Consider the following 24,069-nt stretch of genomic DNA (forward strand, 5'->3'; position numbering starts at 1 on the left):
TCATTATTTTTCCTGATTTTTTAGATTATTATTTTAATTATTAATTTATTTAAAATTCAGTGCATAGCTTGCTAAATTCTCTTTTTCCATTATTTTTTTGCTTCTAAGATTCTGCCATATCTGATTGAAAATATTAAATATTCCAAATCAATTTTTTCTCAAAAATCAGAATTCATTTTAAAATTCCAAACTGATATGGATATTGTTGGAAAAATGCCAGTTAAATTTATAGATAAGTCTATTTTTAAAATTTTAAAAATTATTGTGAAATTATATTGAAATTAGCCCGAATTTCAAGAGTTGCATTTAAAATAATTTAAAATTCTATATGTGATTTCATATATATATATAATTAGTATATGTGAAATATAATTTCTATATGCGTTTTTCAAAATTTCTTAAAAGTTATCAAAATAGAAGAATGAATCTGAATCATGCCGAAATAAGGAAGTTCTTAGGAATGTATTTAATTAGATGGTGTCTAATGATATGATATATATGACAACTAGTATGTATCATTTTTTCAGTTTCATCTTTTCTTAGAACCCATTTTTTTAAAATTAAAAGTATGCCAAATATTTTATTAAAGGGTAAATTTATTAGAACCGTTTTAACTATTTTAAACACATATATTTAATTTATAAGAATTATGCATTTTTAAGAATAAAAAATATTCTTTTTTTAAACATAAAATCTATGTCGAGTTACTGTTAAAAAGACTTAGGTACCATATAGGCCAATTTTCCAAAAAATTATTGATAAAATGGAGTTAATTCATGATGATTTGAAGGATGTCAATTATATGATGATTTGATGGATGTCAATTTCATGATGATTTGATGGATATTAATAATACACGCCGATTTAATTAATGTCAATTTCATGATGATTTGATGGATGTAAATTATACGCTGATTTGATGAATGTCAGTTTCATGATGATTTGATGGATGTCAATTATACAATGGTTTGATGGATGTGAATTTCATGATGATTTGATGGATATCAATTACACACCGATTTAATTGATGTCAATTTCATGATGATTTGATGGATATCAATTGTCACGCCGATTTAATTGATGTCAATTTCATGATGATTTGATGGATGTCAATTATACACCGATTTGATGAATGTCAGTTTCATGATGATTTGATGGATGTCAATTATACGATGGTTTGATGGATGTGAATTTCATGATGATTTGATGGATATCAATTACACACCGATTTAATTGATGTGAATTTCATGATGATTTGATGGATGTCAATTATACAAGGATTTGATGGATGTCAATTTCATGATGATTTGATGGATGTCAATTTCATGATGATTTGATGGATGTCAATTATGCGATGGTTTGATGGATGTGAATTTCATGATGATTTGAGGGATATCAATTACACACCGATTTAATTGATGTCAATTTCATGATGATTTGAGGGATGTCAATTATACAATGATTTGATGGATGTCAATTTCATGATGATTTGATGGAAGTCAATTATACGATGGTTTGATGCATGTCAATTATACGATGGTTTGATGCATGCCAATTATCTGATGATTTAATGGATGTGATTTTCATGATGATTTGATGGATATCAATTACACACCGATTTAATTGATGCCAATTTCATGATGATTTGATGGATATCAATTACACGCCGATTTAATTGATGTCAATTTCATGATGATTTGATGGATGTCAATTATACACCGATTTGATGAATGTCAGTTTCATGATGATTTGATGGATGTCAATTATATGATGATTTAATGGATGTGAATTTCATGATGATTTGATGGATATCAATTACATACCGATTTAATTGATGTCAATTTCATGATGATTTGATGGATGTCAATTATACGATGATTTGATGGATGTCAATTTCATGATGATTTGATGGATATCAATTACACGTCGATTTGATGCATGTCAATTTCATGATGATTTAATAGATGGCAATAGAATGAATTTCTTGAAGACGCTTACTCATGACGGTCCATATCTTCAGATATCTAAGTGCATGTTTTGAATCATCTACTTTCTCCTTTTTTGAATTTTCAAATTCATTCCAATTTTAAAACATTTAATTTGACTTCTATTAAATGAGCTCTTTGATTTCTTTAATTGAGGAATCAATGGCGCAGTTTGTTGGAAAAAAATATATGCAGAGTAATTCAGAAACTTTTATTGAATGCGAGAATTATGTCATTGATGCATTGAATTCTTGGAAATGTCACAATCTACAAAATTATTTTTATTTTAAAAATTTAGATTAGCTATAATCGAAATTTAGAAAGTATAGTTAATATACTTGGCATTTCTTAGAATTTAAATATTTTCACATATAATATTTTGAAGGTGAAAACTAATTTTGTATAAACTATTATAATACACAAAATTCCTTTGTTATACTACAGAAAATACTTCTACATAGCACTTGATTGATTGCCCTTTGAGTTTGGTCACTTATTATCGTTTGAAAATGATTGGTGTATCAATTCTTTCAAATCTTTTAGATACCGTTAAATAACTACTTGAAATCAAATGATATGAAACAGAAATTTCAAAAAAGAGTGAAGAGTATACCAGAGTCTTATTCTAACCGAATTTAAATTCTTTTGCAATATTTTTTAAAGATTTAATAAAATTTGAAGAAAACAATTGTACAGGAAAGCTTCTGCCATCAGTGAAAATGTAAAATTTTCAAACTTAAGAAGACTTTAAAATACTTCTTAGTAAATAATTTGTCTAAAAATTTCTTCAGAAAAACGACAAAGTTTCAGTTAATTTCTGATAAACTGAATATTTAATAAACTTTTGCTTTCACACACATATACCCCAAATGACTTTTATTTATATTAAGCTGTTCAATAAATGAATCTAAAGATCTCTACTACTAATAAAAAATGAATGTGCGTGTTTTGGCTCTTTATAGATCATTTGTTCTACAGCTACCAAACTCACCATATATATATATCCTTGAGAGTGGTAACGATTATTCTCGGAACGAGTTTTTTTAGAATTTTAATTAATTAAAAATTAAGCCGAGATTTGGCATTTTTCTTTCACAAATTCCAAAAATATTATTGCACAGATATTTATTTTATACCAATTCAAAATTGAAAATTGCTAAAAATTTAATTAGAAAAAGCAGATTAAACTTTAAGTCTGATGTAGTATGGTCAAAGAATGGTTCTTGCATCAATAAACCACAAACATTCCATATCAAACCGAAATTTAAAAAAAATATATTTTTAATAATAGAAATTTAATTGCAATTTAAGTAACTTCTAATTTTTTTTCGAATTTAATTAAGTTGTCAAATTTTTTTTCTCTTTTTAGTATTTTTGTGAAAGTATGTGGCGCTCATATCAGAATTTGTTATGACATATTCCGTTTTCTTTTGTGTCTCGTTGTTTTCTTAAATAGTCGAGATAAAAGAATCGAGGACTTGTCTATGCTGTGTCATGTAGATTTAAATACTGCTATCTTTTGTCATATAATTGTAAGTATAAGAATATAGATCAAAAATAGTGGAAATCGTAGATCAATGAACAAAACTGCTTCAAGTTTCTAAATGTTTATCAAATATGAAGTATAAAAATATTTTAATTAAGAAACTATTAAAATCGCGTTACGAAAAATATTTCATTGAATTTTATGGCAAATGTTATTAACTACGAATCACTTGGTCAAGAATGACGGGTTTTAAATAAAAGGAAAAAATGAAGTAAATGTTAATTGAAAGAATTTTTATTAATAAATGAGCAGTAAGTGGCAAAAGCATTTTTTTAAAAAAGGATTGGTCACAGGGCTTATTGAGACAATGACTGATGTAATTCTAAAATTTTTGCGAAGAGCAACGCAAAATTTAATGCATATAACTTAAGAAAGTTAAACAAATTGTTAAAAAATAGACAGTATTTGTATAATTTTCATTCTCTTTTCTCAATCAATTCTTTAATTAATTATTTTTTTTAAAATTCTTTATTCTCCTCCTTTTTTTCAATCTGAAAAATATCGCCAGCAATTGCATTTGCAATTCGTGAGACTTTTTTTGGCTTTATTTTCAACAGCGTTTGAGTGAAATTCTCGCATTCGATAAATTAAATGGAAACAATTAGGATACTGAAAAAATAACGGATTTTGGAAATCTGCGCTCGTAAAGCTTTACTTGCACAAAGTGCCCTAGATATTATAAGAAATACCAGCACATCAAACACTAAGCACATCTGTGACTGTCAAGTCAATCGATTTTATATTACTAGCTAATAAGAAACCCATGAGTATGAATTCACTGGCAAGGTCTATTACTCTTATCACGGGACTGTGACGTCATTGAAACTCACGTCACTTATTGCCACAAATCATTCAGAGTTTAACAATACTTAAGTTGTGATGTGATTATCCATACCCTGGATGTTGTGTGCATCGCCTGCGAGCCATACTTGCTTTTTAATAGATAATCTCTGTTGTTATTGTTGTTTCTTATGGCACTTGCCGTGGACAAGCCCGCTGTTACTAAGATATTCGATCTTAAGCCTGTGGGGGAGCGTTTCTTGTTTCTTTTAGTAGCGCCAGCAGTACGACTTAGCTACTCACGCATCACTCATTCGCTTGCACAATCCCTTTTTACAGGAGGGCACATTCACACATCTCACAGAAAGAATAACAACCATGCCCAAACCGGGACTCGAACGCAGAACGCCCAAATCACGGGGAAGACGTGCTACCCTTATGCCAGGACGCCGGCAGATAATCTCTTCTCTACTATAGCAAATAGATAGCAAAAAAGGAATTATATGTCTATATACATGATCAGAATTATAGTGTTGAGTCGTGGTTGTGAATACGTTCATAAGACGATCCTATTTGAATTGATTTTTAATAATTTTTTGTTTTTACTAAGCTTTTTTGAAGGCAAAAGATAATAGATAATTGAAAAAAAAAACACATAAAAAATCTTTGATGCTAAATTAAGAAAATATATAAAGAAAAATAAATATACACCCTTAAAGATGCAATATACTTATATAATTTATATATATTTTCAATCACAACGATTATATATTTTATTTATGCGCTATTGAAATTTTGTTTAATTATTCCAGTTTTGTCATTTCAGTAAAAAATGCTATGCATTCCGAAAAGGATTAATTTTCTCATTTAGTGCATGGAATGAATTTTTTTAATGGTTCGAAATTAGTCTTTCAGTACTGCAACATGATCACAGTTGTGACAAATACAAAACTTACAGATGGCTGGGGTAACCTGGTTGGTTGGACATCGAATTCGCGCCCCTTGGGTTGCGAGTTCGAACCCCGTCGGCCGAAGACAATCTCGTGTGTGTGTTGGCTGGCGCACATATAAATCTGTTGTAGTCACAAAGTTCTCCATGTCGAGAGTAATACCACTGGGGGTACTTTATCAGGGGTAATCGTTCTCTGATACAGGTCTAAATTACGATCTGTGAATAAAATGCAGAAAGTCCGTCCCGTAAAAAGGGATGTGACGTGTGTGTAGCTAAGTCGTATTCTTGGCCCTAGATGGTGCTCTTGAAAAACAAGAGACGCACCCTTGCCTTAAAAGCACGGACTTCAAAGGTCAGTGGGCTTGTCTATGACAAGTGCCATTTGAAACAGCAAAACTTTTTTACTTCGATATTATTCATTTAAGTTTTCCAAAATTTAATTGAATTGTTGGGAAAATGTCACTACTCACCAGAGGAAGTGCATAATAATTGATATATACAAAGCTAGATCCTACATTAAAGAGTTGACAGCCATTATACGATAATATATTAAAGAGATGACAGCCATTATACTATGTGATAAGAGTTTCTTTTTTGGTTTTGAATTTTCGTTTAAAATTGAGAAATTTGAGATAAATAAAATAAATACTTAATCCCGTTTAAACATTTAAAATCTATCCGCTTTAAACAGCCTAATTTTTTTTTATCGAATTCTAATTTATTCGTTTCAGAATTATTATCAAATTTTTGCTTTGGTTAGCTTAAAGACATTTCAGAATTTTAGTTATATTTAAAATTATTTTTGGTTTCTCTATTCCTAATATCACATTGTTTTTAAATTAGTTTTATGTCATTTTGCCTAGGATCGCGGTGGTCTGATGATAAGGTCTCGGCTTCGAAACCGGAGGGTGTCAGGTTCGAGACCTGATTCCACCGAAGAACCGTCGTGTAAGCGGGTCTGGTGCACGTTAAATCTGTCGGGGCCAAGCGTTCTTCTGCTGGTGTGGCGTGGAAGTTTGGAGAAGGGTGGCAACTCAGGTGACGTTCTCATAGTCTGACCACAATTCAAAATTACGAGGTCCGTCCGAAAATAGCTCTAGTGTTGCTTTGAAGTGGGGTGTTAATATAACTAAACTAAAAAATTTTTTTTCTCCTCATACAAATGAAATCATATTTGGTACACTGTAATTGAAAAAAAAAAGAAAAAAGAAACGGTTATATTGTGCCTCATCTTTATACAAGTTATAATGTTTGTTTTCACTAAATTTAACATTTGCAACATTAATCGTATATGATTTTGTAAAGTTTGTTTTTAATATTTATAGATATATAGATAATAATATTTATAGATTTTGTCTTTTTTTTCCAGTTAAATCTAATTCAACCTTATTTGCAAAAGATTTTGACAAAGTTGTAGAATTTATGTATTATTATTATTTCTCTAGTCAAATTTAATTTTTCCAGATTGGCTATAAAACTGTAGTTGTTTAAAATTATAGATTAGAAATGGAATTTTTATTTAATCGTCTGAACTATGAATGCATCATTAAAAAACTATAAAAACTACAAATCATAAGCTGTAAATGCATCATTAATATACTCCTCTTTTTTCGTTTTAAAGCAGTATTATAACAGTGTCAGTAAATATTATTAATTCAGTGATAGAAGCGTAGCTGTGGAGTATCAAGTTGAGATAGTTTCCGCTGATAATTTGGTATATATTTGTTTCTATGTAGGTTCATTCCGCCATTTTTCGAAAAAAAAAAAAAAAAAAAAAAAATTCGGTTTATCGTGAATTTTAAGAGTGGAGAGTTAAGTTCAAAATTACAAGTGCGTTCCTATATAAGTCGCGGGTAACCGGTAGATTAAAAATGGGAATCAAATTTAGAAATTCATAACAATTTTGTAATTAGTTTCATATTAGGATCATGTGATATGGTAATACAACTTTTTCATGCGATTCAATTTTCGGGATGAAAATTATATCTTTACAGTAAAATGGATTTCAAAAATTGAGAACGAAGAATATTAACAAAAGATAAAAATTTGGCAAGCAAAACACACACACACACACACACACACACACACACACACACACACACACACACACACACACACACACACACACACACACACACACACACACACACACACACACACACACACACACACACACACACACACACACACACACACAAAAAAAAAAAAAACAAACTACTGTTCACGAATAAAACCTGATTTAACCCTACATTGTATTGTTTGGCAACACATTTTTTTCCGTTTTTAAGCTTCAAATGACTATTTCAAAGAAAATCAATGAATGTTTAGAGATCCTTTCTTAACCCTTTAAAGGGCCATTTTTTTCTAGTCATATTATGTTAAAATATTTTTAGGCATGAAATTAGAATAAGAAAAGGGATTCATTTAGCTTATTAGATAAATTTAATTTGATTAATTAATTAATTATTAAGTAACAAATCAAGACACATCATTTTGTCTGAAATAAAGAACTGAAGCATCTAAGTTTCTGAATTACTAAAAAAATTTGTCAGAACTTATGTTAACCTACATAATTTCATACGAAGATTGATAAATTTGGTGGGAAGCATACTTCCCAAGAAAGGGTTAAATGCATTGATAAACATTTGCATATATGGCAAAAGTGGAACAAGAATTAGATTTCAACTAGAAACCTAGAAAAATACCAAGATGGCTGTTGTATGAATAATTTTGCTATTAAAAATGCTGCCAAAATATTTTTATAATGGAAATTAAGTATTTTGATTTTATTTTTAGTGCAGAATTGTTGTAATGGTATTTATGTCATTGGGATATTGCTTAATTTATAATGTAACTATTTGGATACAGTTTAATTGTTTGGTTAAAATAATTTTCCTGAATTCTAAGCAGCTATTCAAAGCACATGCTTTTTTTCATTAAAAAATAAAATAAAAATTCATTCATTCTAAGGTTAAATTTGAAATTTGAGTGTATGTCAATAAATTAACTTTCCTATGGATGAATGAAAGTGATCAATCGAATTTTGCAATTTTAATTAAATATTAATTAAACCAGATACATGTCAAGATAAGAAATGAAGTTGTTCACATTAATTTCCAATGCTATGCTGAATGTCAACTTTTTTCGCATAAAAAATTTCAATTTAATCGCAGTGGACATGATATGGTGTCGAAATCAAGAAAAAAAATATTGATTAAAAATTTTGTTTTAGTTATATGTATCATATTTTTTTGAGAAGTTAAAGAATTTTCAAAAGTAGTTATGTTCTGTTTATCGCAATGAAATGATCTAAAAATAATTATATTCCAATCAGTAATTGATGTGTAATTTATAAATAAACTGTTTTAAATAAAGATAGAGGTGCAACTTTAAAAATCTCCTTGATACTTGTTGTGACACTTAAACAATAAAACAAAAATGTCATCAAACATACTTTTTTATTTACACATCAGAATGAAATAGAATTTCCCAAGTGATAAACAATAAATACAATTTTCGAATAAATCTTATTTTTGTTCGTAATTTCTTGAAATCTGTTAGAAATTAGGAAAGAGATTTAATGGATGAGAGCTTTGCCATATCCCAGACCGTATCCGAGTCCAAGAGGAGCTGCAAGGCCAAGACCATGTCCGAGCACTCCACCATAAGCTACTGGGGCAGCAAGGGTGGCACCGTGTGAGATCACTCCACCATAGGCAACTGGGGAAGCGATAGCTGGAGCGGCAACAGCCACTGGAGCAGCAACAGCCAATGGAGCAGCATAGGTGGCAGCATGTCCGACAACGGCGGCAGCAGGGGCTACATGGTTGACGACTGGGGCAACGGGTCCGGCGTAGGGACTAGCGACGAGGGCGGCAGCTGGTGCGCTGGCGGCGGTTCCAGGTTCGTTGGTCTTGACGGTGGCTCGGAATCCGAGAGCATCAGCAACGTAATCGACTCGTCGGGCTCGTCCGTCGATGTCAGCAATGGTGTAAGATCCCTTCTTGTTTCCGTGGGCATCTCCTACTTCGGCGCGGGAGTTGGCAGCACCGAGTCCGTCTTGGATTCCATAGTTGAAGGCGTAGTTGCCGAAAGCCTATCGAAATTCAATAAACTTAGTTAATGAGAAATGAGATATTTGCTTTTTTTATATGCTTAATTGCAATACTTATTCAAGAACGCTACCTTTGCTAATATGCTTAACTCACACACAAAAAAAATATATGTTTTTTTTAAGCTACTCTATATAGTCGTCTTCAGAAATTGAGCTTTAAAAACTTGTAACTCTAATTTTGTGAGACTAACAAAGAAATATTATTTCTAGAGAGTGAGATTGAAGTTTTATACATATTAATATATATAAATATTGAAGAAAGACAGAAATTTAATAATTATAATTAGGGCCCATATTACATCCCATAACTGATGATATATCGGAATTCAATTTCGTTCATTTCTTAGCAGAATTACATTTCTATTTCAATCTAAGTATTACATATATATTTAAATTCAAATTATTTTCAACAAATGTTAGAAGTTTATTTTATTAATCTATTCCTTAGGGACTGCACAAAGGTTGAAAATCTCCTTTTGTATATGGAGTGTCCGAACAATTAAACCACTAGTCATTAGAATTTAATTTTTGTTGCATTGTTAATCTTTCCCCTCTATTCACCTAAACATAAAATTTCTAATTTCTTATCCTATGGAACCACCCAGTGTAAAATGACTACGCTTTTTGTTAAAAACAAAAATTTATAGAGTATCGAGTGAAAAAATTGTCTTCAAAACCAGGGTAAAAGATTTTCCGCTCCTACGTCAAAAGCTTTAATTTGAAATGATAGATAGGATTTTGTTTATTTAGAGTTTAAATAACAAAACTATGGTCAAATATGGGTTCCTTTTTATCACAAATAGCTGAAAAAATGGTATTTCTGTAGAAGCACTTTAATGTTAAACAATGAAACCATAGTTTTGTTGCTTTATAAGAATAATAGTTTATTTTCAAAGCTATTACTTACATCTTGAGATCGTCCGCTTGTGCTGACACCGGTGTTGACCAAAGCGGCATGTCCTCCGTACAAGACGGAAGCCTGAGCAGCAGCGACTGCTGCGAGAAGGATGGCGACCTGTTGAAGGAAAGAAATAATCATTTGTAATGAAAAGCAGTAACAAAACATACACAGATGAACACCGGTGAAAATATATATTGAGTGGAATAATAAAAAAGTGCTAAAGAGAACGGAAAGTAAAAGCAGAAAGAGTTTAGAGGTCTTTTTTATAACCAATCAAAATTTATATTTTTTTAACTCAATAAAAATTTATTTAAAAGTTAGTTGATACTAATTATTTTATAGCAAAGAAAAAGAAAAAATATTATTATATAAAGAATAAGATCTTTAAAGAAACTAAAATACTATTAAAAAAACTCTGAAAGAAAATTTTGAATTTTAAAATTTTGCTGCTCCAAAAATTTAATAATAACGTAATATTAATATTTTTCTTCAAAGGTATATTAATTTGAAGAGGAAATATTACACCTTGTTTGAGTGCAGTGTGGTATTTGGATAATAATGTAAAGAAAATTAAACATTTGTTACAATAAATTTGCATTTGGAAAGTGCATGCAGTTTAAACAAAAATTGAACTTTGATATTTTGTATAGATAAATATAAGATATAAATGTTTTTTTTTCAAATTAAAGCATCACCGATTAGCTAAAAACTATTATTATTTACTTAGTTTTTCTTATTAAATTAATCAAAATTTTGAAAAAATTATTTCCTGGCAATTTTTGGATTATCAAGGTTAACTGAAATAAAATAGAAATTAAATCATATTTGAACATAAAAAAATATTACCAAAATGAAAATCAGTAATTGGAAACGATTTAAAAATTACAAATTTTAAAAGAACAAATAATGCATACATTTGTGATTAGATTTAGATTAACCGTAATTCAGCGAAGTAACATTTTCTTTTTTTGGATAAAGTTTTTCGAAATGAGATTTACTTACATTTTTTTTTAAATAAAAGAAATTTTTATACTTCTTTTTATGACTTTAATTCTTCTTGTTAATAATTTAGCAAGTTCTGAAATTGCTTTATAAAGTTAATTTTTAGGAAGTACTGACAGTAAATGCTGCACGTATTTAAGAAAAATCATTATTATATATAAGACAGAGAAAGTTACTGAGATGGAGAATTAAACTTACCTTAGCGAACATTTTAAATTTCTTCTTTGTGAGTTCAAGAAACTGAGTAAGTTGTGATTCAAATCAATCCCAATTTATACCTGAAATTCCCAAGGATTTTAACTGGTCAAATACGTAAGAGATGGGAATTCACTGAAAACTTTTTGTTTATTTCAATGTAGTCGTCCAAACCAACTGCATGACACACCCTTTTACTTTATACATAATTAAAATAGGATAATAATTCAGGACCTTCGCGAGAACTGGTCTTCATTGGGAAAAATCACTGTGATAATATAGGTTTGGTTTAATATCCGTGAGTTCATTTGCATCAAATACGAAAAATATTTTTTTATATTTGCTTTTATTATCGCATTACATTTCTCTGTTTTTGTGCATTATTCTTTGAATTATCGATTTCCTTTTAAAATCTCACGCATAACGTTTAATTCAGTTCAGATCTGTTTTGGTATTTTTTTTAAATATTGAGACTAATATTTATTCGGTTTCTTAAATAATTCGAATTAGTTTTTTTTTTCAATCTTCATAACTAATTATATTCTTTTAAAATACTTGAAAAAGTAAAAATATATTGAAGCTTTTAATAAAGTTACTTGTATTAAAATATTTAGGTTTAGAAAATTAATGTTTAAGCATTTTATATATTATAAAATTCTCTGGAGAACAATTTCTCTTTTGTATTGTTTCTAACATCATTCTGTTTTTGTTTTTTCATTTGGAACGCCAAATAAATCGTTATTTTCTTCCGTGCTTATTGTATTCCAACAATAACGTAATTGAAATTTATTTTTTTTATTATTTTTAAATTGATAACACTTATTATTAGAATCATTTTGTATTGGTATGCAATTATTAGAAATATTATGGAATGTTTTAACATATATTCTACCAGTTAATATTAAATATGAAATGAAAATTTAATTAAAAGTAATCAATTAATTGATAATTAAGTTCTGAAAACAGTAAATCATGCTCTTATTATTAGGAACATACAATATATGAAATTTGAAAACTCCAAGAAGTAAATGGAAATTTAATTCCGAAGTTTTTTTGACGAACATGAAACACATGAAGTTAAATGAAAACAATTAACGTGGGATTAATATGTTTTTATAATTTGTTACCATTTGTACAAACCCACTGGTTATTACTTTTTAATAATTAAATTTCCATTAAAGATTTGAATTTTTTGTCCTGATATTTTAGGTAGATTTTTTTTATAGTAATGAAATATAACATGATTTATATGCTTTTGCCTTATGTAATATAAAATAATTTTTCCGAATATAAAATAAGATAAAATTTCAGCTCAGGTTCTTCAAACATGGCCCTAATGCTTAAACACAACTCTCGTTTAAACTTTAATATAACGTATGCATAACGCTTTTTCCATACCATTTCGTGTAATTTTTAAAGTATCTTTGATTAGATTTGAACCTGCTGAGGAAATATTACAAGGAAAACAAAAGTGTCTGTCGAGTACGTACATATACAATTAAGCTCAAATATGGGGCTGGGGGGCATGGAAAAGTTCAATCTTCCCTAAACTCTTTATTTCCGAAAATAGAAAAATAATTCCATCTAGTACTCAGCATAAAGAACAACTTTTTGGCAAAAGGCTTTCGATATTACCATTCTTTGGGAGATAAGGACAGAAATTTTTTTCTTTCAATCCTTTACTTTAACTGATTTATAATCCTAACATATAAAAATTCATTGAAAATAGTTCATCATTTGCATTCTTTTCCACTTTCTTTTTTTCTTCACAGTTTCAACTCCTTGTAATTGGCCTAAAATGAAGTTAATTGACGGGAGAAATGTTTTCTCTCATATATTTTCGGCCCTCCGGAAGCAGGTTGTATAGGGAGATGAGAAGTCAGTGGATTAGTAACTGGTTTCTCGTTTCCCTGTTGGGAAATGTTAATGTACAATCATAACCTTCTGTCTTTCTAAGAAATAAATAAACCTTCTCTATACTGATGAAAAAACACTAGTAACAATTCAATTTTTGTTTTGGGATTTCCAATCTTAAAGTGGAAAATGGGAAATGATGAGAAATGATATTTACCAGGGAACTACAATTGTAGCATTCTGGTGATCAAAAAGAGAAGCGAACACCAACTTTTCACAACAATGAGGGCTGTAGTGGTATGACAATGTTAACTAAATCCGGAAGGTGAGTCATACTTTCTATGCCAGGAGTTGGTATTATTCATTTCAGAATCTCCAGATCAGCACTTTTAGAGGACTTTACTCTGTAGAAGGATGTCACGCAATAGGATGAGCAAAGATTTCTGGACTTCTTTGTTAAGTTTTGGCCTTGCTTTCGGACCCATTTTCTTTTCTCTCATTCTTATTCTGGCGAAATAAATGTTTACTCACGCATGCGCAGAAGCGCGGAGGGTTTTCGTATGTAAGAATTGGCATTACTTGGGTTTGCAATGGCTATTTTACAACTGATCTTATACCCTTGTTCATAGTTGTCCAGTGATTTAGTTACTCGACAGCCAAGTGCCAGAGTTGATCTGACATTATTATTTCTGAACCAAAGGATTTTATTTTCTTCTTTGAGTTAGATGACAATAATTTTTATTCATGTGCAGTCAAACCTGTTCTTGTGATGTACTTTTTTATGCGATTTTATTTATGCAATTTTTTTTGTTAAGTATTGGAATTCCAACGGTGTTGGCAATTATTGCATCTTTGTAATGTTTTCTATCAGTATACATATGAACATCAATACAATGTGTATGGAATAAAATGGTTGTGCATATCGCGTCAACAAATTTCAAAATTCCAAAATAAAATAAATAATATATCCCAAAAATAAATCAACTGTAATATCTTCAAGTGATAAAAGTGATTTTGAATCAGTTCATCACAAGATGTGCGTTTTGGATTACAACGGGTAATAATGAATTGTGTATATTTTCCCCGAGAAATTTTAATGTCTGAAATGAGAAATTAAATTAAAAACATATTTTTATGTGTAATGTAATTATTTATTTTATTTGGGAAGAGCGGTCTCATTATTTCGTAAATCTTCGACAAATATTCTAAGTGAGACTTTTATTTATGCAGTCTCCTGTTTCCTCTTCATAAAATTTTTTTCTTTAATGTGTTGCAAAAAATTATTTGTTACAGCTATATATGAAGTTTCGAAATATTTTTTGGTGATTTCTTTTATGCTGTCCCTATTTACCACACGAAAGGATGTTCCACTTTAATGTAAGTAGCGGACTGAACTTGAAGTAATGATACAAAATTACACCAATATTTAAAAAAAGTATTTTGAAGTTAAAAACATGTTAATGAAGAATAAATTCAATCAAAAGATTGAATGAAAGTGCACTATTTCCCTTTGTCGATTTTTATGCAAAATATCTTTTCTTAAATACTGAATATTTTATTATAAATGTTCCATTCAAATATACCTTGCAAAAAGTACTTATTTTAAATTCTTTTCAGTATTATTCATTATAATTTAATTTTTTGGTGTAGTTTCTGGATTTGTAGTCTGCTTTTCTAAAAAAGGGACTAAAAGTGAAATCATGCTAATTTCATACCATTTTACAATATCAAGAAAATAATATATAAACATCTATATTTAAATTTTAAAGTGACTTTCTTTTTTGATGGAAAACCATCTAGAAGAAAGAAAATGTAAAAAAAAAAGGAGTCACAAAATCTAAATATGTAAATTTGTAAGATAAGTGTAAATTTATGACTAAATTTTTACAAGAATTTGGGGCCTATTAGTCAACAAGTCTATATATTTGTGAGTATGTAAGTATAAAATGTCGAAGTCTTAACGATTTACATGCATGAAATTTGGTCTCTTATCATTAAAATTTAAATCTCTATCAAATTTTAAATGAATTTTTATATCTAGCGACAGTGATTTCTTCAAACTTCCTAGCTTATTACTTAATAATTATTTCCACACATATAGTTGTGAACCTTGGTCAAGGTAGTAAACACCACGAGTGTTCATGTTTTTATTCCTATGCATGAGATCTATGTATTTCTTAGCACTATAAAGGAAACTTGTGATTGTGTCTTAACTTCATGCCATTGGCGATTATTGGTACGAAAGATCGATCTTAGCCATGAACCTATCAGCATTTTTGGGGCCGGGATAGCCTGGTTGATAGGGCGTTAGATTCGCATCCCTTGGGTTGTGAGTTCGAACACGCCAGCCGAAGACTCTCCGTGTGTGGTGGTGGCTGGCGCACGTGTAAGTCTGTCGTGGTCGCAAAGTACTTCATGTCGAGAGTAATAGCTCTGGAGAGACTGGTTCAGAGGTGATCGTCTTCTGGTTCAGATCTAAATTACGATGAGTAGTTGAATAAATGAAATGCACGAATGAAGTCCGCCCTGTAAAAAGGGCGGATTTCCGCCCTGTAAAAGTCGTACTCTTGGCTTTAGTTGACACTGCTGAAAAAACAAGAGATGCTCATTCGGCTTCAATCGCTGACAGATAACTGTCAATGGGCTTGTAAAGTGCCATAATTCATAGCACACAAGAATTTGTTTTACTTGTCATGCTCTCTTTATTTTGTAGTTACTTGTTAATTTATAGACAGACAAACATACTTTTTCTAAATGGATTCTGTTTAAAATTTAATAAATGGATTTTGTTTAAAATTTAAAAATCTACAAATTTAATGTTAAGACTATATGGCAAATTTATTTAGTCTAACTAAGAGTGTTTTTTAGTTATTGTTTTCACAGACAGACAGATGTAATTTGTAGGACTTCGGGAGGGTTGAAACGTGAAGATTCGCCAAATTTTCATGTTAGAATTTTTTAATGAAAGCATATTTTTCTTTTTTTATACGTATACGAGAAAATAAAAAGGAAGGTTAGAATAAAATAAAGTAAATAGGAGAGTTTGAGAGCTCTTTTTTCCTTTCTTCCATTCATGCCTTTCAGATTAGGAAATATTCGTGTGCATTCTAACTGCAAAGACATGTACTAGAGTTTATGTCAATGTACAAGAAATAAATATAGCATTCTATAAATTAACGAAATCAGAAATAAAGTAATTTTAATTTTGAAATTTCTGCTTTCAAAAAGGAAAAGATGATATGCGCATTAAGATTTGACGAATAACTCTTAATTTTCATTTTTGTAAACTAAAATTTAAAAGCGGATTCTGAGATGTTGACACACATTTTAGATTTTTCTAATATAAACTTAAGATAAGTAATAACTTAAATAATTTTTGTATAGTTGATATTGACATGGGGAGTGTCTACTTGAACTCAAGCCATCATGAAGTCTTTTATGGAACAAATTATAATAGGTAAAAAAAATTAGAGGTTTTTACTAAATTTTTAACTAACACTTGACAAAATTAGAGGTTTTTACTAAATTTTTAACTAACACTTGACAAAATTAGAGGTTTTTACTAAATTTTTAACTAACACTTGACAAAATTAGAGGTTTTTACTAAATTTTTAACTAACACTTGAATAATTAGTTTTTCATACCGGAAAGTTAAAATAAAAAAAAATATGTATCTGCATTCTTAAAAAAATTAAAAATGATTTTTCACTTTTATCATATAGAATGAGCATAAACATTTTAAGTTGAGTTTTTTTAAATTTTCAAAATACTTGTTTTAATTTTAACATTTTGATCAATTATTGATTTAATTAGATAAATATTAAGAAAGCAGTTGCTGAAGTACTTCATATTCTATTCTGATCTATTTTTAATATTAACACTTTTGTATTAGTATTAATTCAAACGGATGTTATATGATATCAAAATCAAGTATTGATTGTGCCTAAAAATTTTATTTGACCTTTTTTTATCACAATTTTTGCCAAATCTGAGATTTTTAAAAGATTATTTACCTTTGTTTGTAATAATCAAGTATTTTATAAATAAAAATTCTTATTTAAATCTGTATGACATTACTCATTGTCTAGTTATTTATAAGAAAACAATCTATGACAAAAAATATTCTTGAATAAAAATGCTTGTTGATGAATGTAGTGCTAAAAGCAATCAAACAGAAAAGATAAAATGTACTTCTTTTATTTGCACATCAGAATCGTAAAGATTTTATCATTTCCTCCATAATAAATACACTTTTTTTTTCAATTCAGTCCGTATGTTTGTACGTAATGTGTTTGCTTGATATAATGAAAATAAATTTTAATGGATGAGAGCTTTGCCATAACCCAGACCATATCCGAGTCCAAGAGGAGCTGCAAGGCCAAGACCATGTCCGAGAACTCCACCATAAGCTACTGGGGCAGCAAGGGCGGCACCGTGTACGATCACTCCACCGTAGGCAACTGGAGCAGCGATAGCTGGAGCGGCAACGGCCACTGGAGCAGCGACAGCTGGGGCAGCAACAGCCAATGGAGCGGCATAGGTGGCAGCATGTCCAACAACGGCGGCAGCAGGGGCTACGTGGTTGACGACTGGGGCAACGGGTCCGGCGTAAGGGCTGGCGACGAGGGCGGCAGCTGGTGCACTGGCGGCGGTTCCGGGTTCGTTGGTCTTGACGGTGGCTCGGAATCCGAGAGCGTCAGCAACGTAATCGACTCGTCGGGCTCGTCCGTCGATGTCGGCAATGGTGTAAGATCCCTTTTTGTTTCCGTGGGCATCTCCTACTTCGGCGCGGGAGTTGGCAGCACCGAGTCCGTCTTGGATTCCATAGTTGAAAGCATAGTTGCCGAATCCCTATTGAGAAATAAAAGTTCATAATGAGAAATCCGGAAGGATTTTGTAAATTTTTATTTACTTTATTGCATATAATAGTATCAAAATATGTAAATAACCATATGTTTTAGTATTCCTCACACACAAAAAAAATTAATAAAAGATAAAAGACAAATAACAAATATATAAAAAAGTAACTAATATTTGTAAAATACCTGCAATACAACTAAATTTTTCACTAATATTTATCAGAAAATTTATTAGTTTATTATCCTTTGAATAGAAGATTTTGATTGTTATTAAAAATGAAAATGTAAGAATTGAAGAATATGACATTTAATTACGAAAAATTCGATAGAAAAGTGTAGGCATTAAATAACTAAAATTAATTTATTATTAATCCATTGACCATCACTGCATCGAAGTCGGGTTTTTTATTTGATAGTAGATCTGCATATATGTTTCAATGTTATTTCATTTTGCTTTGAAATATAATAATCGATTTTGAAAATTTCATAATTATCTTTTTTCACAATGGTGACATAAATACTTAAAGAGCAGAAACTTCCCTGTGTGTATGGGTTGCTTAAAAAATTAATCCTCTAAATCTATAGAATTTCGTTCATGCTGTATATATATCTTTGGGATCTCTAATCACCTTGCAAATCGTTTTGCTTCCTTGCTTCATGGGAACGCAAAATATAAAATTAATAAGGTTATTACTATTGAAGGAAAGTAAAAATTAGCTGTACACACAAAGAGAAATCTTATCAATAAATGATTTGAAAATAGCATGAAACAATTATTATTTCTTTCAGATGTTTTTATTTAAGATGATTGGGAATTCCTTTTAATCTACAGCGTCAAAGTCTATTAAAATTTGGGCAACTAAGACTTTAATTTGACATAAATAATTCATTAAATAAAATGATATCTAGCGGGAATAGTCTTCCAAAAAATAAAAGTAAAAATAAAATAAAATAAAAGATTGTAGATTTCTAGAAAGTATAATAATATTTTATGCTTCAGTATTATTAAGAAATTTAATCGACACTATCAGGGAAATAACATTCCGACATTGAAAAATCATATTTATTATTTGTATAATGTGCATGCTAATAAAAAATTACTAAAGCAATGTGAAGAATTGTTTTGAAATATATTTAAAAATTATACAAGCGTATTGTTATAAAAGAGTATGTTATGAAGTTATTGATATACAATTAAAAATTCCTATTAATTTTTAATTAAAAATCTAATCAAAATACAAATTTACAATGATGAAAAAAAGCCTTTCTTATTAAACACTAACTATCAGCTATCTGCTATATTTGACCACTGTTAGTCAAGCGATCTCTCTTGCAAAGTGATTAGTAAGAGTTTTAATCTTTCCTATTGTATCACACAATTTAGATTTGTATGCTTTAAAGTTAAAATTGAATTTCCGCTAAAGTATTTTAAAAATAAAATAGTAATAACGATATGAAACGATAGTTTTCTAGTTTAGTAACATTTTTGTAGGAAAAATGATTCACAACGTGTGATTTACAAAATGATTCACAAAAATGATCACAGATAGCTAAACAAATACGTTTCTGCTGGACTGAAAAACAATAACAACAACAGTGAAACAATAATTTGGTGATTGTCAAAAATAACAATTTAGTGGCATCTAGAAGAGAAAAATATAATTCAAAGCGATTACTTACATCTTGAGATCGTGCACTGGTGCTAACACCGGTGTTGACCAAAGCAGCATGTCCTCCGTACAAGACGGAAGCCTGAGCAGCAGCCACGGCTACGAGAAGGATGGCGACCTGTTGAATAGAATAAATAATCATCTGTAGGTTTCATTGTGAGTAATGGAAAGCAGTAAAAAAATGTTCATCAGAGCAATGGAAGGAATATTGAGAGATTGTCGAAGAAAAATTAATTAGAATCTGAAATAGATCTTTTTATATTCCCTAGTATTGCATGAAATTTATTTGAAATTTTGCTCGTATAAATAATTTTACAACAAATAAAAAATAAGAATTTTGAACAAATTGAAATATTATTAGAATTTTTAACCTTAAAAGTGTGTTTCATTAAAAATTTATGCCATTTGTGATCAATATTTAGAGGTATTTATTTAACTCGCTGAAAAGATATTGGGAATTATTTGAGGGCGGCCATTAAATAATTTGATAATAATGTTAAGAGAATTAGTCATTTGATGGAATCTTGAAAAATTGTACAGAATCTAAGTATAAATTAATATTTCTTGATGATCAGTGTTTTGCATTAAAAATATAAGACAGAATTTTTTTGAGAGATTAAAATATTGATGATTAATTAAATATTATCATTATTTGCTTGTTTTTTTAATAAAATTTATCAAAATTTTGAATTAATTTCTTAATAATTTAAGAATTATGAAACCAATTAAAATTAGATCATACGTGAAGAATATTACAGTAAAGAAGATAAGATAAAATGAAAATTATTTTTATTCAATTTAAAAAAAAAAAAGAACACAAAACACATTTGTGCATGTGATTTAGATTAATACAAATTCAAAGATGAAATATCTTTCTCTTTCAAATAAAATTTCCCCAAATTGTTTTATTTTAAATTTTAAAAATAAATTAAACTTTTACAATCAAATTTATGATTTTAGAAGACAGCTTTTAAATTATGGTTCGTGTAAATAATCTTAAACTTATACTGAACTTTAAATCTTAAACTGCTTTATGAAGTTAATTTTCATTAAATACTAGACAGTAAATGATGTATATATTCGATTAAAAAGCATGCTAATCAAATATAAGACAGAAAAAATGATTGAATAAGAAGAATTAAACTTACCTTAGCGAACATTTTTAGATTTCTTCTTGGTGAGTTCAAGAAACTGAATAAGTTGTGTTTGGAATCAGTCCCAATTTATACTAAAAATTTCCAAGGATTTTGAATAATCAAATACGTAAGAGATGAAAATTTAATAAAACTTTTAAAATTACTTCAATATCATCACCCAAACGAACTACATTCCACGCCCAATTACGTTGTATGCGTTATTTAAATGATTTAGAGGACCTTCAGGAGAACTGGTCTCTAACGGGAAAAATTGTATCTGACACATATTAGTATCAGTTGAGGTCATTTGCATCAAATATATAAAGCATTTTTTACGTTTGTTCTTAATACCCATTACCTGCATTGATTTTGTGCATTATTATATTGATTATCGATTTCTATGCATAATTAGAAATTTTCTTTCTTCATTATTTTATAATAATTAGAGGCTATATGCAGTGTAGTTTTTAAAAAAAATATTTTGCCTCCGTTTTTTTCTTTAATTTTTAGAATTCATTATAAATTCTCAAATTGCAGTGATTTGTGATGAATAAAAAAATAGTCGTACGAAAAATATAAGTAAATTATTATTAATAATAATAAAAGCACTTTTAATGCATTTAATTTTATAAATAAAATTTTCAAATAAAAAATTTGAAGGATAAAATGATTCTGTAAATAATAAGGCATCGATAGATACTTTAGGTAAATTTTATTTATATTCATAAGAAGTTAAGACTAGTGATGTATTTCTCATTCTTTTTCCCAAATGATATTCTTGGAAAATAATTCTTTTTTTCGCATTGATTCACGCACTTTGACATTTTGAATTTTCATTCCTCCCTCCCTCCTACATTTCATATCTCGTTTTACTTTCAAATATACTAATATTAGCAAATTTTTTTTAAAAAAAACTCCTTTTTACTATTTCTACTATTTTTTTATATTTAATAATTAACTTTGTTCATAATTTATAATAAAATTTAGTTTGAAATTTTATATTGAATTTACCACAAGACAAAATTTTTCACATAAAATTGAAATTTAGTTAAAATTAATCAATAACAAAGCTTTGAAAATATTGAAATATAATATTGTCATTAAGAGCACATATCTTGATAAATTTCAGAACTCTTACCTATTAGAAAGATGCAAGAGCTGATTCCAAAACTCTGTGCTTAAAAGCATGAAACGGATGAAGTTAAAAAACTACATGCAAGAAAAAATATTTTTATATTGTTAATCATTGCCAAATTAACAGGTGTGGATCCTGAAGTTACTATGTTGCAATAAGTAAATGTGTAATTAAAAATTAAATAAAATATCAAATTCAATATTTGACCTTTTTTTTTTAAATTTCAGTTAAATTTTTTATAGGAAGAATACCGTGTGCAATGGTTTTCAAAATAAATCTTGTTTTATAGGACCCTAAACCAGTCCTCGTTTAAAAGTGAATGCATATACATATACACATCCACATGCAAATATATACATATGCACATACATATAATGTTTTGCTTATGCAATCTTATGTACACCATTACTAGAATAACTTAAATTAGATTTCAACCCGAGAGGGAAATGTTATTAGAAAAATGGATGTCTTGTTAGAGTTTGTGGCGAATTTGCGATGCGCGAGGATAGAACCTGGGACCTTGTGGTTAGCAGTCCAGTAACATGGCCAGGATACAAAAGCACATGCTCGTGTAGCAGAGTTGTTAACTGGCTTATATGCTATTCACTACAGATTCTCCCTCCAGTGAGTCGGAGGTGAAACGAACGATATGGCTGTTGAGTGGTGATGTATTGAGTTGTTGTCTAATGGATCTGTACCCAGTTCAGTAGCACCAAGCGTTATGGAGAGCGTGTGTGGGTGAGTGGTTGCTGATGCTGCGTCACGTGAGTGTTACGACTTTGGTTTGCTGTGGGTAGATGGTGCCACAACAGCTGTACGAAGTTTGAAGGTTCATCGTCCGAGGTCACCATTGTAGCAAATTGAATTGAGAGGGGATAGAACCTGGGACCTTGTGATTAGCAGTCCAGTAACATGACCAGGATACAAAAGCACATGCTCGTGTAGCGCAGTTGTTAACTGGCTTATATGCTATTCATTACTTCATATGTGAGTAATCCAAGTTAAAAGGGATGCAAATGATTGGGATTGCAATTTTCATTCCTCCATAACTTCCTTACTTTTGGAGACAGAAAGTTCCAACTAGGCCCTTTCATAAAGAACAATATTTTTGAAAAGATTTTTCGATAACTGTAATTCTTTAGATGATAAAAGTTGAAAAGGGATTTTCTCTCTTTTACTTCGATTGATTTTTAATCCTAGCATGTGAGACTTCTTTAAAAATCTTTCATCAATTGCATTCTCTTCCACTCTTTTTCTTCTTAACAGTTCAAATCTTTTGTAATTATAAATAAAAATGAAAGAGGAATAGATTTTTATTTTTTTTTATTTCCGATTCTACAGAAGCAGTTCATGTAATGAGATCAGAAGTCAATAGATAAATAAGTGGATTCTAGTTTTCTTTGAGTGTATAACAATGATGGTATGACTGTATTTGACCACATCTGAATGTCAAGTCAATCCTCCAATGAGGTAATTTGGATTTGTGATGATTATTTTGTATTTGATCCTGGTATCCGTCTTTATAGTGTCTAATCACTCAGATAGACGAAGATCAAGTACTAGAACAGGCTTAATACTATAATTTTACTCGCTCTCTGGACAAAATAATTCTATCTCCTCAAATAGCTGGCAAGAATTTCTATTCAAGTATTATAAGTGGCGGAATTAATTCGAACTAATGACAGAGAATTATATCGATATTCTTAAAAAGCATTATGAAGTTAAAAGAATGTTTATTAGGAAAATATTCAAAGATTGTATAAAGATTCCCTATAAGTTTTTATCACAAATTTTATTTTTATGAATTAAAGTGACTAAAAAGTTTAAAATTTTCATTTCTCCATAATTTTCTTACTTCTGAAGGCACGAAATTTAAACTAGGCCCTTTCATAAAAAATAACATTTTTGTCAAAAGTTTTTCGATAGCTGCAATTCTTTCT

General features: G+C 29.5%; 2 protein-coding genes across 2 annotated transcripts; both read right to left on the reverse strand.

Annotated features, from left to right (window-relative positions):
- Positions 1–8,757: 8,757 nt before the first annotated feature.
- Positions 8,758–11,509, reverse strand: LOC129972811 (adult-specific rigid cuticular protein 15.7-like). The gene is made up of 3 exons (XM_056087090.1): positions 11,479–11,509; positions 10,285–10,392; positions 8,758–9,359 (listed from the first exon to the last, which is right to left on the reverse strand). The coding sequence occupies exons 1-3, from the start codon at positions 11,488–11,490 to the stop codon at positions 8,841–8,843; spliced, it is 639 nt and encodes a 212-aa protein (XP_055943065.1). The 5' UTR covers positions 11,491–11,509; the 3' UTR covers positions 8,758–8,840.
- Positions 11,510–17,606: 6,097 nt separating this feature from the next.
- On the reverse strand, positions 17,607–21,034 carry LOC129972741 (adult-specific rigid cuticular protein 15.7-like). Its single transcript, XM_056086984.1, has 3 exons — positions 21,007–21,034; positions 19,869–19,976; positions 17,607–18,180 (listed from the first exon to the last, which is right to left on the reverse strand). Exons 1-3 carry the CDS (start codon positions 21,016–21,018, stop codon positions 17,647–17,649), a joined length of 654 nt encoding a protein of 217 aa, XP_055942959.1. The 5' UTR covers positions 21,019–21,034; the 3' UTR covers positions 17,607–17,646.
- Between the last annotated feature and the right edge of the window lie 3,035 nt (positions 21,035–24,069).

The sequence above is a fragment of the Argiope bruennichi genome, chromosome 6 (assembly GCF_947563725.1).
Source record: "Argiope bruennichi chromosome 6, qqArgBrue1.1, whole genome shotgun sequence".
Classification (NCBI taxonomy): Eukaryota; Metazoa; Arthropoda; class Arachnida; order Araneae; family Araneidae; genus Argiope; species Argiope bruennichi.

Excerpts from the sequence above, each read along its gene's own strand:
- LOC129972811 (XM_056087090.1), bottom strand. Across the intron at positions 9,360-10,284 it reads CAAGCGGACGATCTCAAGAT|GCTTTCGGCAACTACGCCTT; the intron begins GTAAGTAATAGC and ends GAATTTCGATAG.
- LOC129972741 (XM_056086984.1), bottom strand. Across the intron at positions 18,181-19,868 it reads CCAGTGCACGATCTCAAGAT|GGATTCGGCAACTATGCTTT; the intron begins GTAAGTAATCGC and ends ATTTCTCAATAG.